At 39.2% G+C, this 18,334-nt stretch overlaps 1 protein-coding gene across 1 annotated transcript; it reads left to right on the top strand.

Annotated features, from left to right (window-relative positions):
- Nucleotides 1-3,053: 3,053 nt before the first annotated feature.
- Nucleotides 3,054-16,480, top strand: LOC117547760 (up-regulator of cell proliferation-like). Its single transcript, XM_034218575.1, is given in 6 exon segments — nucleotides 3,054-3,449; nucleotides 10,654-11,453; nucleotides 11,455-11,727; nucleotides 11,729-12,260; nucleotides 12,263-15,042; nucleotides 15,045-16,480. Coding segments are annotated over 6 exon segments (4,716 nt in total). The 5' UTR covers nucleotides 3,054-3,418; the 3' UTR covers nucleotides 15,345-16,480.
- The last annotated feature ends 1,854 nt before the right edge of the window (nucleotides 16,481-18,334 follow it).

Here is an 18,334-nt window from a genome sequence, read left to right as displayed (position 1 = left end):
TGTAATATTAAATGAAAATGCTCTCACATGAGTGCAGAAATTGAAGCGTGCAACAGGAAACAGGAAGTGGGTTGTCGCCCTGTGTTTCCAGTTTAATTCACTTTGGGGTGAATGCCTCATTACATTACATTACATTGCATTTAGCTGACGCTTTTATCCAAAGCGACTTACAATAAGTGCGTTCGACCAACAAAATACAACCTTGAAGAAAACAGAATCATATAAGTACATCAGGCTTCATAGAGCAAAAACATTTCAAGTGCTACTCAACTGGCTTTAGATAAGCCAGCCCTTTATTAGTATAAAAGTGCTTTGTTAATAGTTCTATCGCTCGAAGTGGAGTCGAAAGAGATGAGTTTTCAGTCCGCGCCGGAAGGTGCCTCAGTAACTTAGGAAGTGTTTAAAGATTGCCAACAAATAATGTTTACCTTTTTATTCTGTTAGTCTTAGTTAATCCCTAGTGTGGTGAAATGAACTTGTAATAATTCATATAAAAAAGCAAAGTAGGCTTACTTTTTAATTATTGTAAAAATCAGCCAAAGATGAAAGTACCTAGAGCAAAGGCATACAAGGATATCAGAATCCAACAAATAAAGATAATGACATAAGTTAAAACTTGCAATAAAAACACATTAATATAAAGATATTTACATTTACATAAGAAGTTTAATTAAAAATATGCAATAAAATGATATCGATAAAGATATTGACAATAAAATAAGTAAAAATGTGCAATAATAGGAACAAATAAATAATGATAGGCTACATTTAAAAAGTTGAAGTAACATTTCCGATAACTGATAAAATAAATACAAATATTTAAACGTATGAAGGTAAATTCAAAATATACAATAAAAACATTAAAATAAAGATATTTATATTTACATCAGTCTTGCATGTACTTTATGCTGGGATATGACTATTACATTATTTGAAGCTCAAGATGGTGCTCATAATCCAGCTACTTAATGTTGGTCTAAGTAAATTAGTGCAATTAACTTTAAAATGACAGCTTTTTATAATTATTCCTGTGAATTTTCAAAATGAAACACAAAGCCGACAGAACAAAATGTCTTACTGCATGTTGGTGTTTTTAAAAGTAGTTGCAGCCCTACTCAAAATAATGCAAACTCACAGATGGGATGAAGAAGGTGTGTATAACAGACTAAATTACCACATTTATGTTGATACACTTGAGAGAGAAATGAACAATGATGGCTTCTGTATAGTGTGAATTTATTTACCTTTACTTTAACAATTTACAAAATATTGACAAAATACATTTTCAAAAATTGAGTTTCCTGATTATAACGTGGACCATTCATTGGAACATTTAATCTGATTCTCATGCAGTACTTCAAAGATCACTTGTGCTGCTGCCCACTGACATGGTTTTAAATCTAAATGCACATATCTACAGCAGGGAAATGGGCATGCCCTGGGTATTTATAAAATCCTACGTAAATCCGTGGATGGGATGAACCTACAGGGTTTCGTTAAGGGACCGTCAATATTTTGGAAAAACATAAAAAACTATTACATTTTTAACACATCTCTGCCTACTCACTCATCAACTATTCAAGAACTATAAAAATGTGTTTAAGGGGCACACCCTATTTGGAATAATTTCAAGATAAGTGTTTTTCAAACACTAAAGTAAATGGGAGACATTTGTATGGGCTCAGAACAGTCTCATAATACACACATGCACACAGAAAGATTCACACTTGTATTTCATGATCCGCAAAAGAAGTCACACTTGTATTACCGGATCCACGCTTGTGTTTTTCAATGCACACACAAATGTGTTCCGTTTCATATACATGTAAATAAAATCCAAATACAGAAAAAAGTTTTACATATGTATTTTTGATCCTCACATATTTGTTTTCCGTTTAAAGGCCGCTACACACCAACCTGAGACCAAAGAACGCGTACCGAAGGCGTCCCGACTTTTACGTCCGCGACGCCGCCTGCCTACGAACACACCGCAAAGACTTCAGTCGACGAGTGGCAATAACTGTCCTTACCAGCAGGCAGCGGTAGTGTGTATTCGTCATTCAAAAGAGGCAACAGCCAATCAGAGTGATTTCTTTGGCCGGCGGTCCGTGGGAGGTGTTAAAATGTGCCGTAAAGCAACGACGGTGCGGGACACACCAACCTGAGTAGGGCACCGCGAATGCCCTACTGCCTCTGACGGCCTCTGACTCCCAAAATCGGATAGGCGTGTCAGGGCCTTAAAGGCCGCGACACACCAACCTGAGACCAAAGAACGCGTACCGACGGAGTCCCGACTTCTACGTCGCCTGCGTCGCCCGCCTACGAACACACCGCAAAAACTTCAGTTGACGAGTGGCAATAACTGTCCTTACCAGCAGGCAGCGGTAGTGTGTATTCGTCATTCAAAAGAGGCAACAACCGGAAGACAGACTATACACAGAGAGAAGAAGAACAGGCAGCGTGATATAAACAAACAACAAATAGCGTCTGGGTTCCATTTTCACTCTCTCTCGTCGATCGAAAACATGTAAACCTAAAAAAGAAACTCTTGCGTCCAGGTGAGATGAAAATGAAAAAGATTAGCCGTCTGTGTGTGCCTTCTTAATCGTTTGTTTTGGTCCCTCACTTCCGCTTCGCTTCTCATGCACTGACTCGCTAAGCTGAACAGCCAATCAGAGTGATTTCTTTGTCCCGACTTTCCTTGGCCTCCCGCGGCCGATTCAACATGTTGTGTGAAAATGTGCCGTAAAGAGACGACGGTGCGGGACACACCAACCTGAGTAGGGCGCCACGAATGCCCGAATGCCTCTGACAGCCTCTGACTCCCAAAATCGGGTTGGTGTGTAGCGGCCTTAAAACCTCTGAACCTGCAAACACAAACCGCTTTCTGTGCATGGATCGCTGTGCATTCGTGTGTGGGTTTTTTGAGACTCTCCTGACGGTCACCCGATTCGTACTTGTAATTTTTTCTATCTATAGCCAATCAGATGTCCCCCTAAAAGCAGCGGCAAAAAGAAAAGTCTTCAGCTTGGAATTAAAAGTAGTCAGAGTTGCAGAGGACCGGCAGATTTCTGGTAGTTTGTTCCAGATATTTGCAGCATAATAACTGAACGCTGCTTCTCCATGTTTAGTTCTGCGTCATTCAAACAGTAGTTCTGTTCTTTGTAATGGTTCCAAATACAACATATTCAAATAACTTACCTAGAGTTGGTCTGATAATGTTCACTGAAAATAACGGCATATAATCAATGGATGACAAATACTTCTTAATGTGAGATGTTTTGGTTTGATTGCAACTGATCTGCAATGAATAAGCAATAACACAATGTGTGCTTCTTTGAAAGTAAAGTAAAAAGCTTTATTTTTTTTACCTTTTTTAGGTTTCAAAGCACAGGGGAGTTGAAGGACAAGTCAGACCATGTCTACAAACACAGGTGAAGAACATGCAGGTAAACTCCCCCATTCACTCAACTTTGATGTGTACTGATGTACTGTGTATATGTAGACATAACAAATGAAATTGTTATAGGATGTATTAAGATGTATATAAAGTGTAAAAATGACCAAATAACTAAATACATCTTTGATCTCTTAGAATTGTGAAACTACAAAATCACAGAGATTCAAATGATTAATCCAGAGGTGCCCAGTACGTCGACCAATGCTGGTAGATCACGAGTCATTCATAAACAAAAAAATCCAGCTCTGTTAAAATAGACAAAACAGGTTTTGATCCTCCTCCCTTGGCCTCCCTGCCACTTAATTCAGGACTTTACTTGATTGACAGAAAAAGTGACCAATCACTTTCCAGTCTGTTAACCCAGAATGCAAAGCGATACAAAATCAGTCAAGTGCCGGGAAAACTCAAATTAAGTTAAAGATCAAATGCAAAGCTTCCAAATATGCTACATTTTTATAGAAATGTTGTTTTTAAGACTGCTTGTATTTTTTATTTAATTTAAATCGAGATAATACACCCGAAAAAAAGCTTTTTATTGATACAAAACTCGACCCAAAGCCGTCTGAATTTCTGACATGTCATTCCCAGCAGCCTCCGCGCGCGACGTCATTTTGGCCAACAGTCTCTGGGCCAAATATCCCGACTCGGCAGTCTCGTGCGCTGTTCACATGTCAGCGGTGTTTTTCGAAAAGAAAACTCTGAATTATATCCGCGAAATCACGCAAAACATGGGTTATTGTTGTGCTTTCGGATGTACGAACGGTGCGGGATCTGGGAGAATTTTTCATTCATTTCCCCAAGACAAAATCATCCGCCGAAACTGGATTATTTTAGTGAATCGTGTTGGCTGGCAGCCGACAAAATGGAGCAAGTTGTGCTCTGACCACTTCGCGTCTGATGCATACGATGTTGATCCTGCCATCGTCAAGTCTGTTGGTGGAGAAGCATTTTAAAGTACATCGGAGGCTGAAACCCGGAGCCGTCCCCTCCATATTTGAGCACAAAAACCCCCCCCCGAAAGAACGAAAGAGCCGGGCAATGCAGAAACGCCAAAGAATTGAGGTAAACCAATTTTGATTTGATTTCAAAGCGCACGGAGCACAGAGCGGACAGCAGATAATGGAATTGCAGTTTTATTGCTTATAGATTATCAGAACATTTCAAAGGGGACACAGCCCCATTGGATATTAACCTATGGATTAACTACATCATCGTTTTTATCGTTTTAATGCCATTTTATACCAGACAAAGAGGAAGGTAAGCCTAGCTCATGTTAGTACCTAGCGCCACTTGTTTTGATGTACGTTTTTGTTGATAACTGTATCTTTCAGTGTTGAGGTGGGCACCGTTAGATTCTGTGTCTTTACGATCATAAACAATGTGTTGGATGTGGAGCTAGGATAAGTAATAAGGGAGTTAGGAGTGATTTTCGGTGCAGTAATAGGTTAGCATTTTTTGCTCGGGGCTAATTCAGAGGCTCACTGTTAGCATTGTGTTTTTTTTTTTTTAAATAAATGAAAAAGATCAGTTAAATGAGTTTTTCCCCGTTATATGGATATAATATATTCATAGTTTATTAAATATTAAGGTTCCTTAGACGTCGTTTCCTGCAAATGACGCGATTTCGGGTCCGTGGGGCTAAGAGGATAACAGAGTATGTTTTTTGTTTTTTTTTCACAACAGTTGTATTTGGATGGAATGAATACCTATAGTGATAATTCAAAGTAATAAAATGATTTTTACAGTGAAAAAGTTCAAATGGAACTGATGGTTCCCAAATTACCCAGAGGTCACCTCTCTAAAAAGGTCAAATTTCACTTGTTTTGCATCAATTTTGATACAGGGTACTTATTATATGTTATAGTTTGGATTCCTAAAGCTTTTAGTCTATAGTCTACTCAGAATCAGACATGATAACGAAACTAAGTTGTACTATCGGCGGAAGCAGCTGTGAGCGATAAGCCAGGTGGAAATATGTTTGTAGACTCTGACGTCACGCGACGCCATCTTGCGGAGACGAGCGGCTGAGAAATAAATCGTCGGACTTGGTGTTGGGGGTTGAACAAAATAAATATTGCGCATTGCCAGACGCATATTATCTCCGATTTTAATACTGCAATATCTTAGATAGTGTTGTAGCTATATGATTTCGATTTTACTGGCAATTATAAAAAAATATTTGCATTTGATCTTTAAAGAGACAAACAACAAAATGAGTGCGGGACCGAGCAAAAAGCTAAAGACATACCACTTCCACCCAGAATGGGAGGAAGAATATTTGTTTGTGATGTCACATTCAAAGGTTATTTGCCTTATTTGTAAAGCAAGCGTCGCTCTGCCAAAAAAAGGTAACGTGGAGAGGCATTATCGGAGTGTTCACAAGGCATATGACAGCGACTCCCCTCCGAGTAGCGAGTTGAGAAAGAGAAAGGTCAGGTATTATTGCTAAACAAACATTATCTCGCAGTCTTAGTGTCGCCAACTCGTTTCTAACATGCAAAAAGACAAACAAATGCGTCTATGGTCGGTGTATTTTCGACCTGTATCCAAGAGTTTAGCATGTAAGGGCGGTAACACGAGCAATGTGTCTAAATATTTATCAAAAGTGCACCACATTCAGACGGAGGAATGCACCGGGTTCGAGTGTCTTTCTAGTAGCTCTGTAGCCCCATCCACGAGTAACGTTTCCACGTCAGGTGTTATGTATGCTAGCAGCAACACACGAGTTAACTCCATTATTCAAACATGGGTTAATTATTAGAGGAAACTGAGTTACTCTTTATTTTGTTAAAGTTTCAGCTATTCTGTTCACAGTTCTGTCATCAGATTATTTAATACGATTTGTTAAAACATTGTTGTTTCTTTTGATGTGAAATATTATTTATTTTATTTAAATAAAAAGCAATGTTAATTTTGTTCACAATTTGTTAATTTAATAATATATGTATTTTTGAATCAAGTATTCAACTTTATTGTCTTCATTGTTAGTTTCCACATGCCTAAAACAACCTCAAGCTACATCTAAAAGTTGATGGCTAAATAACAGCGTTTGAGAGATTGTGCAAGGCATACAGTAATAGTCAGAATAGTCGATTAATCGTTTCATTAATCGATAGATCGATTATCAAATGAGTCGTTTGTTGCAGCCCTATTGTAGTCAGTGCTTGAATTGGAATGAAAAAGGTGCCAGTACTCTAAAATCAGCAACTTTTTCAAGTCAATTTTATATATACTGCCCACAAACAAGAATTTGGCTACTATAATGCTGGTGGGTTTGTCTCTTTACTACTGTATATTTTAGAAAGGTTCACTGTACTTAACATTTTGTATGATAGGCAGCGGATATGGCTAAACAGTAAGGTCAATATTAACTGAAAATATAGCAATCAAAGTCTAGATCTTCTGCTGAAGACACATGAAGCAGAGACCTTTCAGGTGAGAGCCCCTCTGGTGGTGTTCAACATTAATGACAAGGAAACAAAGCTCTGGTCAGAAGCATTTTTTATAAAAAGCTTTAACAAAATTAAGTATTTCTGTACATTTTGAATGCAATCTAACTTTCCAACTCAGAAAACGAAAAACGAAAAAGTGCCAAAAGTCTTCTCACATGGCTGAGCTGCTTTGCAATATACTTCACCACTGAAGAATACAAATATGTATAAAGTAAACTATGATGCAATCTAACTTTCCAACTCAGAAAAATGATAAAGAGCATGAACAAAGAACATGTAAAAACAAATGCAACATTTGCACAATCTAAAATGAGAAACTGTAACTGCAAGTAACAAAGTCTGAGCCATGGTAAAGAGTTACATTGAACACCAAGCTGATCAGATAACTCCCTGGTTGGTCTGAAGTCCTTCTATCTCCAGGATCTGTACAAATCGGCACATTATGCCAAAAGTCTTCTCACTGGGTGAGCTGCTTTGCAATATACTTCACATTGTTAGAAAAGGCTCCAGAAGGCCTTGGGGACATCAGTATCAGGGGCTGGAGCTGGACAGGCTCTTTCATCAGCACTTCTCCTTCCCTTTGCCAGCCAGGACCTCACATACTGTTCCGGATTGAACTGTCCTAGTGATGGTCCATTACATTTAATGAAAACCAGGCTGGACAGTCGGCTGACAGAGAGAGCATTCCTTTTTGCAGTAAGGATATCGTTCATGCAGCTGAATGCCCGCTCACACTCACTAGTGGAGACAGCGATGGTTCGGACTGCTTTCAGTAGAGGCTCCATGGCAGCAGGTGTACGGGATGCCCTGGTTTCCTTGTATTCGCGAAAGCCCTGAACAGTCTCTCTTCTGTCCACTTTCAGCACTTCGCACAAACGTAGCACCTCTACGTCCCCATACTGTACGTCTAAACTCCTCTTCAGGCCAACTTCCAGGATGGATAACTTTCATGTCCTGGATTAGCTGATTGTCCCGGGCCTCCCGGCCATGTAATGGGATTTCTCTTGTGCTGACATGAGAGGAGGTTGTGGAAGTCATTCTGTGTCTCAGATTCTCTACCATACTGCGGAAAAACTGACCTGCATGAATCTGTACAAGCCTGCCATTCTCACGCAGGGCAACACCCTTGAAGGACTTCTCAGCTAGAGCTGTATGAACTGTAGTCATGTGTGGGCCAGGCATGGTGACCATGGATTCAAAAACTCGTATTTCTCGAGTTAAGAGCCTATCTGCTGTAGGCAGTGTCATCTCTCTTTTTTGGAGTTGCCGAGAGAGGTCGCTGAGCTCTGTGAGCGCATCGTACATCAGTCCCAGATTGCTGACAAACGTTGCAGATGTGAGCACATCATCCAGGCCCTTGTACTTTGCTCTGTCTCTGGAATCCCTGCTCGTGTCGTTTGCAGCATTTGTGAAGTGATCATGAAGCACTCGGTAGTTTTCCCAGACTGCTCTGACGCTCCTTTCACTTGAAGCCACCCAGCGGATGGACAAAACACGCCCTATCACCAGGAGACGCTGTCCGACTGCTTGCGCACACTGCGCTAACTGCCTCTGATTTTTGGGGGAGGCATGGAACAAGGAATAGAGTTTGTCAAAAAAGATCTGGAAATGATTGAGCCCTGAGACCTCCTTGACCACATCCCCAACTGCCAGCTCTAGACGATGATTGGAGCAGTGCCACACAAACAGGCTTGGGAATTTACTACACAACTGGGTAGCAACGCCTGTTCTCTTCCCTAGCATGACTGAAGCCCCATCACATTTAAAAGAAACTAAACACTGACCTAAAAAGTCCTCGTTAAAATCTCTTCCAAGACACTCCATTAACGCCTTTGTGATGTCATCAGCCGTTGTTCCATCCAACTCGATCAGCTCCCAAAAAACGTTTCGGGCTCAGCATCAGCTAATGCTGAGCGTAGACACACAACAAGCACCGTTTTACCACTAATAGTGGTAGATTCATCGACCAAAACACAGAGTTTTCTTTGGTTTTCTGTAATGTCTTTTGCCATTTTTTTCTTCAGCTCATGAGCTATGTGGTCGATGATTTCGCCACAGGTTTTATTGGAGTGCAAAACCCTGCCCACGTTCAGCCCATTCAGTTTCTGTACATTCAAATCAATTGGCATGTCTGTGAATGGCCGGCTATGTTTGCCAATTTTATATGCCGTTCGAAAAACTCTGATAGTAGTGTCTAATTCAGATTTATGCATAGACTGCACTTGATGTTGAATAGTTTCACGTGAAGCAGATGTAAGGATGTCAGCAGCTTTTACATGGGCTTGTGATTCTTTATGTTCTTTGATTTTTTTTCTCAGGCTAGCTTGTTGTTTGCCCTTGTCAACACCGAAATGAGACACTGCCCACTCACCCCATTCAGTTGACAGTTTCAGTCCTTGTCCAGTGTGTATTCCCAAAGATTTGACATCTCTGCATATCCGACATCCTAGCTTCTTATCTTTAAGAAGGAGCCATGCATTGGTCTTGCAAAAATATTGCACCTGGTCCGTTGTCCAGCAGTCAGGTGCATCGCTTTGCCCGGTGTTGGTGGTGGCAGTTGCGCCAGCAGCAGCTAACGTTAGAGGCTCTGGAGGAGGCGGCGGAGCTAGTGCTAATGCTAATGCACTAGAACTTGGAGCAGGAGGATCAACCAAAGAAAGCTCCCCATCAGACACAATTTCCAACACAGGCACAGCATTCTCTGTATTTGAAGTTTCTTCCGGCGACAACCGCTGTCTTTTTGCACTTTTATTAATCCACGCTAACATTTTAGAAATGCTAATTTGTGACGTGACTTGCTTTCCTTCTCTCGGGGGCGTGCCTGCTCTGTTCTATCACTCTACATAGCCACCCACTGGGTGGGAGTTGCACTGCATAAACACAACACACGTGCATCTAGGTATGTAAATTGTAAAGCATTAAAACATGGTTTTACTAACAGTTTTCAGTATGTTGTTACTTCGGCATTATTATTATTATTATTATTTTGAAACGTGTATTACTATTAAATCACGGTCAAATAGGTTAATTTTGACATAGTCGTTTCCACCACAGTATTTACATGGAGAAGATAAGCCCCGCCCCCTCTCCAGCACGTTCTGTTTGAATGACAGGAGTAAACAGCTGACAGCCGCTGTGAAACTCCAGCGGGTAGAGCGATGAGAATGTCCGTTCGGCACCTCATGACGCATCTACTGAGTACCGGGCGGCTGTATATATATATATGGATGTATAATAAGAACGGCGGGAGAGTGTTGAGTACTGGCACGGTGCATGAGTACCGGAGTACCGCCAGCATGCCGGTACTGAGCAAGAAGTGCCGGTACTCCATGGGTCAGAACCAGAAGTGCCGGTACTGCGTACCGGTGAGTACCGGCCCAATTCCAGCACTGATTGTAGTTATCCCATGTATAAATAAAACGTGTTATTCAGCAACCCTTGCAATTTGGGATTTTATTTTTGGTTGGTAGACCTCAGTGAGCTGGTCATTTTAAAAGTAGCTCACCAGCCAAAAAAGTGTGGGCACCCCTGGACTGTAATCCAACAAAATAAGCAATTATGCAAGCTTGCAAACATAGATGTACAAAAATCCATACATTTAAAAATAATACAAAAAATGTGGCTTTATGTTAAATGAGAAAGGAAATGCCTTCAGCACGTCAGACCTCGAGGAAACATCCATATACGATCCATTAAGGGCTGCCTAATATCTAAATATGACCTTCTCTTTCTCTTTAACAGTCCTAATCACCTTTCTCTCCAAACTGGGACTGGAGTCATTTTATCCCAACAAGCTCACTCTTCGGTCTCTATTGGAGATCAACAAAAACAGCATAAATGAAGAAGCTGCCTCATCAGTACAGAAAATACCTTGGTGCTTTCTCAGTAAACTATTTAAACTCAATGCAGAATGCAGGGGCTGTACACAAGTATCAAACAGTGATGATGAGGAAGAAAGCAGTGATCCCCTTGAACTTGACCTTTACACTGCAGACGATAGGGTTAACCCTCTCGACCTCGTAACAGCACTCTTCCTTTGTGCTGACAGCTTCTTGCAACAGGAAATGGCCCTCAAGATGTCAATGTGCCAGTTTTCTGTCCCACTGCTGATGCCCCATGTCAATAACAGTCAGAGTACACTGATGCTTTGGGCTCTGAGGGACATTGTCAAAGAGTGGTGTCCACACCTGTCTGAATCAAGAGGCTTTGTTGAAAACCACATTGTCCAAGCAAAGATACCATTCTTTTCCTTTGTGAGGCTCCATAATTGTAGTTTGTCCAAGTCCCAGATTTTGAATCAAGTTCTCAGCCTTGGCCAGCAGTATCACAATTACTTCATACACAGAGACATGAAAGGAGGAGCAATTGAAAGACACATTGCCAATGGCTTGGCTGAGGTGTGCTGGTACCTTCTCAGAGGCAGAGATTATCCTGATGTATTTCCAGACCCAATTGCATTTGCCAATCTGAGAGGAAACATTTCTGAGTCACTTGCTCAGTTCACTTTTCTGTTTCAAGTGTCAACTGCTACCTTTGTTTTGCCTGGACACAATTGAAAAAGAGGAGCATGAGATTCTGACTTCTCTTCAAGATGCGAAATCCAAACTGTTCTTGGTTGTTAACCGCAAGGATGGAAGTTCAAAAGAGGACATGGAGTCTGTCAGGAAAACAGTGAAAGAATTAGATTTGCCAAACAGCAGTGTGAAAGTTAAAGACCCAAGAGTAAATGTTGTGGAGTTTTCAGATAAACTTTCTGCAGCCATTAACAAGATAACAGTTGGAACACTACCAATGAGCATTGAAAATATGCTTCAGAAAAGCTGTTGAACTTGGTCTGTCTGTGGACGAATGCACAAGTGGTGACCAAAAGAAAACCGCTGAGAAGATTGTCAAAGGAATTAGGGCGCAGAAGATACCAGATTACAAGAGAAAACAGCTTCCTCTGCAAGGCGCTGACTGGAAAAGGTTATCGCAGTTAGAGAAAAATGAATGTAGGTTGAAAATAAATGGTAATGTAAAACCGGAAGAATATAAAACTCAGCTGCAGAGAGAAAGACAACAAATCAAGGAGAAGCTTGGCAAACAGAATCTATCAGATGATATGAAGAGTTTCATTGAAAAGTTACCTAAAAATGAGAACAAGAGCAGAGATTTCTTCCTTAAGTGGATGAAACTCAAACTGGATGCTCATTCACGGGATCAGCTATCTTCAATCTGCCACAAATGGACAGAACAAAGCAACAAAAAGGACAAAGATGTGAAAGCGATTGCAAAGCTGGATCAGGAGTTGCTGGAAAGCTCATTAGGGATAGAGCATTACATGAGAGAGATGGGACTGATCTATGAGTTTTCCTGCAGTCACAAAACTCTGCTGATGAAGTACATCGTCTCCCTGGTTTGGCAGCTGAACTGCTGTTGGATGGATATCCTTTAGAGCTCTTGGATGGAGATGCTTCCAACATCCCAGAGAAATGGGTGACAGATGTACTAATGGAGCTACACAGGAAGGTTGGAGAGAAGAGCAGACTGTTGGTACTGACCGTGTTGGGTGTTCAGAGCACCGGGAAGTCAACACTCCTCAACACCATGTTCGGTGTGCAGTTTGCAGTCAGCAGTGGCAGATGCACAAGAGGAGCGTATATGCTCTTCCTCAGAGTAAGTGATGATATGCAACACCAGCTGAACTGTGACTTCATAGTTCTCATTGACACAGAGGGCCTCAAGGCTCCTCAGTTGGCACAACTAGAAGACAGTTATTGGCATGACAACCAGCTGGCAACCTTTGTCATTGGTTTAAGTGATGTCACAATTATCAATGTTGCTTCAGAGAACTCCACAGAAATGAAAGATATCCTGCAAATTGCAATCCATGCATTCCTGAGAATGAAGAAAATTGGTAAAAAGCCAATTTGTCATTTTGTGCACCAGAATGTTGCTGGAGTCTCTGCTCATGCAAGGACCTTGACAGAGAGACAACATCTCTTGGACCAACTCAATGAAATGACTGAAATTGCTGCAGAAATGGAAAAGCATCCCACTATAAAGAGATTCACAGATGTGCTGGACTATGACATAAAAGAAAACAACTGGAACATCCCCGGACTCTGGCATGGGACTCCACCTATGGCTTCAGTGAACACAGGTTACAGCGAAGCTGTAGCAGATTTCAAGAAAAACCTCTTGGAGACAGTGAAAAAAGACAAAACCGGTGATGTTTCACGGATTCCAGAGTTTCTAGAATGGGTAAGAAGTCTCTGGAAAGCAGTCAAATATGAGAACTTCATCTTCAGTTTCAGAAACACTCTCGTGGCTCATGCTTATGACAACCTTTGCAAGGAGTTCAGTCAATGGGAATGGAAATTCAAAAAAGACTTGATCTTTTGGCAGGATGGGGCAAAGTTAGAGATCTTCAATTCTGACAACCAAACACATGTGAACACTTGGAAGACATTGGTTGCCTCAATAAAAACACAGTTGATCGCCAGAATAGAGGGTGGACGAACAGAAATGGACGAGAAACTTGATGACTACTACAAAAGGAAAGACATACATGTGAATCTTGTAGAGAAATACAAAATTGACTTTATCAACCGTATCAGAAGTCTTAAAGACGAATTCCAACATTCAGTAAACAACGCATTGGATTGTGCGCTTGAAGAAAAAAAAAGTTTGAAAGAAGCTCAGGACATTCAAAGCAAACAGAGAGAAATGATTGAAAAAGAAGTAATGAAACTCCTGAGCGATCGCAAACACTGCATCGAACAACAGTTGGAACTTTCTGAAGAAGAATTGAAACGTGACTTCGAAGAGATGTGGACAAAAGTCACTGCAAATGTGTCTGGACTGAAAGAACTAAACATATCTGAAAAAGTCCTTCAACAGTTGAGGATACATTTCTCAAATCGTAACTTCAATGAGGAATTACAGAATATTAAAGATCTAAAGGACATAGTCAAGGGCCCATTTAAAGTCAAAACTGAACATGTCCAAGGTGTAAAGTATTACGCAAATGTAATTATTGCAAAGATTTGGAAAAAAAAAGGTATAAAGAGAGAATTACAGAGAAATGTAGACTACTTAATTGAGTGTATCACACGGTCTGTATGTGATATTGCAAAGACTGATGCAGATTACCATGACTCTTTAACAAAGGATCTTTTGGAAAAAGTAGATGAATCCCTTAAATCCTGGACTTTCAATCCCAAGTTTGAGATTGACCTGAAGCTTCACATTTGTGGCATTGCCTCAAGAGAGTTTCTTCAAATGCACAGAAATGTCTTGTCGGCAAGGGATCCCAAAATTCAGCTGAAGAAGTACGAGCCTCAGTACTTGTTGGATTTTATCGATCTATACAAAAAGAGAGATCATTGCCAACGCAAAGCAAAGGCTTTTGTCAGGCTTTGTATCAAACCTGCTGTGGAAGAGTACATCAGTAGACATCTGGGAACCAACATTGTGGATGAAGTTTTGGCAGGCCGCCATTCAGCAGAGTACAGTTCACGAAACTTTTTCCAGTACAACATTCAGGAAGAGTTGCTGCAAAAGGAAGACTTTCAGAGTTTTGTCAAGTTCATTCGTAAATATGAAATTTATGTAAAGGATTTTATATTTCAGCACATCTTGCAAGAAATGTCAGAGGACAAAACTTTATGCAAACTGAAAAGTGAGAATCTGAAAGTCATAGTTAAGAAAATAACAGATGCAACTGAAAGGGCCTCAAAAGGAGAGGATGGTGTCCTGCTGCCAGATAACAAGGAAAGCATCACAGAGCTCATCAAAAACATGCGCACATTTTTGACCAAAGATGTCTCTCTTTCAGAAGAGGCTGAAAAAACCGCCCTGTTTCAAATCCAAAGCACATGCCATCCATTTAAAGAGAGCCTCGTCAAATCATTGAGTGAAATGAATGAACAGCTGCAGGAGGAGTTCTCAACATCTGAAGACATCACAGAGACTGTGAACAAACTTGCAACCAAACCACAGGATGAGCTTTTCAATCGGGTGTTTGGTTGTGGACAACAATGTCCATTTTGTAAAGTTCCTTGTGAAGCCGGAGGTAAAAAACATAAGGAACATCATGCAGCTGTTCATCGGCCACAAGGTCTCGGTAGATACAGCTATGAAGGCACTCTGAGAAGCTGGTGGAAACACTGTGCACAACTGACGTTCACAGTGAATGTAAATTCAGATGTGTAGACACTAATGAAGAGTGGCATCCTTACAAGGACTACAGCACGATCTACCCAGACTGGCTCATTCCTCCAGACTACACCAGGGAGGCATCTGACTACTGGAAGTATGTCCTGGTTAAATACAATGAGAGATTTGCCCAAGAATATAACGCCAAGCCAGCTGATGTTCCAGAAGCATGGAGGAAAATTACAAAGGAACAAGCACTGAAAGGCTTGAAGGAAGCCTTCAACATTACATGAACAACATGTGATCCTGACAAATATCTCTTAAAAAACAACATTTAAACATGGGAAGATTTTTCATATCCAAATGTACAGAGAAAAACAAAAAAACAGGGCAAAAATACCAAACAGATCAAAAATGTAAAAAATGATAAAGTTGACTGCACCATGATGTTTACTGGCATCCTTCAGTCTGTTACTATTTTTAAGATTACAAATGTTTTGTTTTTCTTTATCAATCTTCTATAAGACCTCATGTACAATGACTGGTAGGCACGATACTGATGTCAACAAAAAAAGGAACAATTCTTTACATCGTTATGTTCTGTCTATTTTCAAGATATTGTATTCCTGTAATGTGAACAAAATTATACTCAAAATGATGTACATCATAGTCCACCTGAAGAAAGACATCATGTTATTTGTTTCTGTCATTTTAGTTTTGTAACTACATTTCATTAAACTGTCTTAAACGTTGTGCATTATAACAAAGTTGATGTCAATGATAACGATGGTTTACTACAAAGACCGTGTTGGAGACAGAGAGATGTAAATGTCCGCATGACTCATGTATTGCTTCACATTTGAGCTTTTAAGTAACACGTTTTGCAGATAAAAACCAGGAGGACACAATTAGGAGATTTGATACCAGTATGGGAATAATACATAAAGATACAAATGACTTGCTTTTTTTTCTTGTTTTATAATGTGTACTCATTCCTTGTGTTCATGCAATGATGTCTAAAGACCATGTGATGAGATCATGTTTGTTTTGTTTTACTACTTAGTATTACTTTCTCCACCGTTTTTCTTTTTTTGATTTTATTATTCACCATTTATTGTAAATATAAACGTTGAAGTGTTCTTGGAGAGTACATAAGCCAGCCTCAGTTGAAGTACTGTAAGTGCATGTTGATGACGTTTTGCTTCATGTGCAAATACTGTGGCATCCTTCACATCTTGTTGATGAGGAACTTTTGATTTTCATTCTTTTAACGGATAATGATGTGATGAACAAGTCAGAAAGAAGGACTGATTGCTCAGATTACACGAGTTTTATTTTTTGATGATTGCTCTTTTCATAAAGACTAGTGCACAAATATAAAGAAGCTGATGTTGTTGATAATGTTAAAATACAAGAACAGAGAAACAGATGTTGTCTCATATGTCTTCAATATGTTTACTGTTATCGTTTCATGCAAGACATTTTTATCATTTATATTTTTACTTTTACATTTTTTTTTAATAATATCTTTTTAAAAACTCTCAATGCCGTGTGCACAACATGATGATGTAGGCAAAGACTAGTGATGAGATCATGTTTTACCTGCTTTTATTTGTACTACTTATTATTACTTACTCAACTATTTACATGTTTTGTTTTATTATTCAACTTTGCTTAATGCACAAAGGCCATGAGAAACAGATGTTATCTAATGGCATCACTATTCTTTAATATTTGTACTGTTATAGTTTCATGCAAGACATCGTTATCTTTTCATTTATGTTTTACTTTTAAATATTCCATTTGTTTTATTATTTTCAAATAATTAGCTTAAAGAACATTATGCTGTGTGCACAATATATATATATATATATATATAATTGATATTTTCAGATATATTAAAAGTAGATCCAGCGACAAGAAAGTTGAAAAATATATCATATATAGTTTAACATTTATATCCTTTTTTTTGTTGTTACTTGTATTCAGGTTGACAAACATAAAGTTGTGTGCATAATGGAAACCAACAAAAAGGATATGTTGTCAGATCCTATGAACACAATAAAGATGTTGAAGCAAATATAACAATAAAATGATTCTGATCAAAGTCAGTCGTCAGTTTCCTTTTCTCAAGTGAAAATAATCTATCTGTGTTTTTCTGTGTTTTCATCCAGATGTTCAGATTTAACTGAGTATTCTGCCTCCACCAGAACAACATGCAGGACACTAAATGTATTTTATGGTACCATGCATTACAAAATGACATTTAAAAACAGCAGTTCAATTATTATAATTACCACAAACTCATTGAAATCTGTTTCTGGTCATTTAGGAAGTATTAAATACGTTAGTTAGAAAAGGTTTTGTCTTTGTTTCTGTTGAACCAAGTCTTTTAACAAAACGATTTGTATGTATACATGTTTTCATGTTATATAATGTATTCATACAATCTGAACAAGGTGATCTGTGAATCTAGTGTGAGAATAAGTATTCAGACCCTTAACTTCAGTGAAAGTGGAAATACTATGGTTTTAAGTAGAAGTCCTGAATTCAAAATGTTGCGTATGTAAAAGTACAAAATGATTGGCATCCAAATATACTTGAACTACAACAAGCAAAATGACTCACTCTGCACAATGGCCAATACCAGAACAGATTATACGTTGTAAAACTATTATCAGAAAAATAAAAAGTGCATGTTATACAGAATGGCTCTTTCCACAACATTATATTATTATGGTTATTATAGTATCCTGTTTTTTATCATTACAAATTCCTAGCACTTAAAAGTTGTAGTTGTTCAATGTGGAGCCAATTATAGATACTTTCAAAAATACTGGGTTTATAATTTGTAACATACTGCATCATATCATATAGTATTTCATGTGTTTATATATGTAAAAAGTAACTAGTACCTGAGTGTTAAATATATGCTGTTAAGTACAAATTACAGAGTTTAAGTATAAAGGAAAAATGATGTCAAATATGACTTCAGTAGGGAACTTTAATAAAGGTACTTAGTTATATTCAACCACTGTGTGAAGGCACATGACACAGTGCAGCATTGAAGAGGAAATGTGAGAAAAAAGCAGTTACATTAATGTGAAATTCTGCTTTCTGCCACTTGAGGGAGCAAGAAATCACAAACTACCCAAACATAACAGTAGTGTCAGATTTGCTCTTTTCTTTTCAGCAAATACTACTTTAAGTCCTCATAAACTAATGAAAATGATTTGATGAAGCCGTAACTACAGGCTGTAGGCCTACCAAATACTGTATAGGA

Source organism: Gymnodraco acuticeps, unplaced genomic scaffold, assembly GCF_902827175.1.
Source record: "Gymnodraco acuticeps unplaced genomic scaffold, fGymAcu1.1, whole genome shotgun sequence".
Taxonomy (NCBI): domain Eukaryota; kingdom Metazoa; phylum Chordata; class Actinopteri; order Perciformes; family Bathydraconidae; genus Gymnodraco; species Gymnodraco acuticeps.
This window is presented reverse-complemented; position numbering and strand designations above follow the sequence as displayed.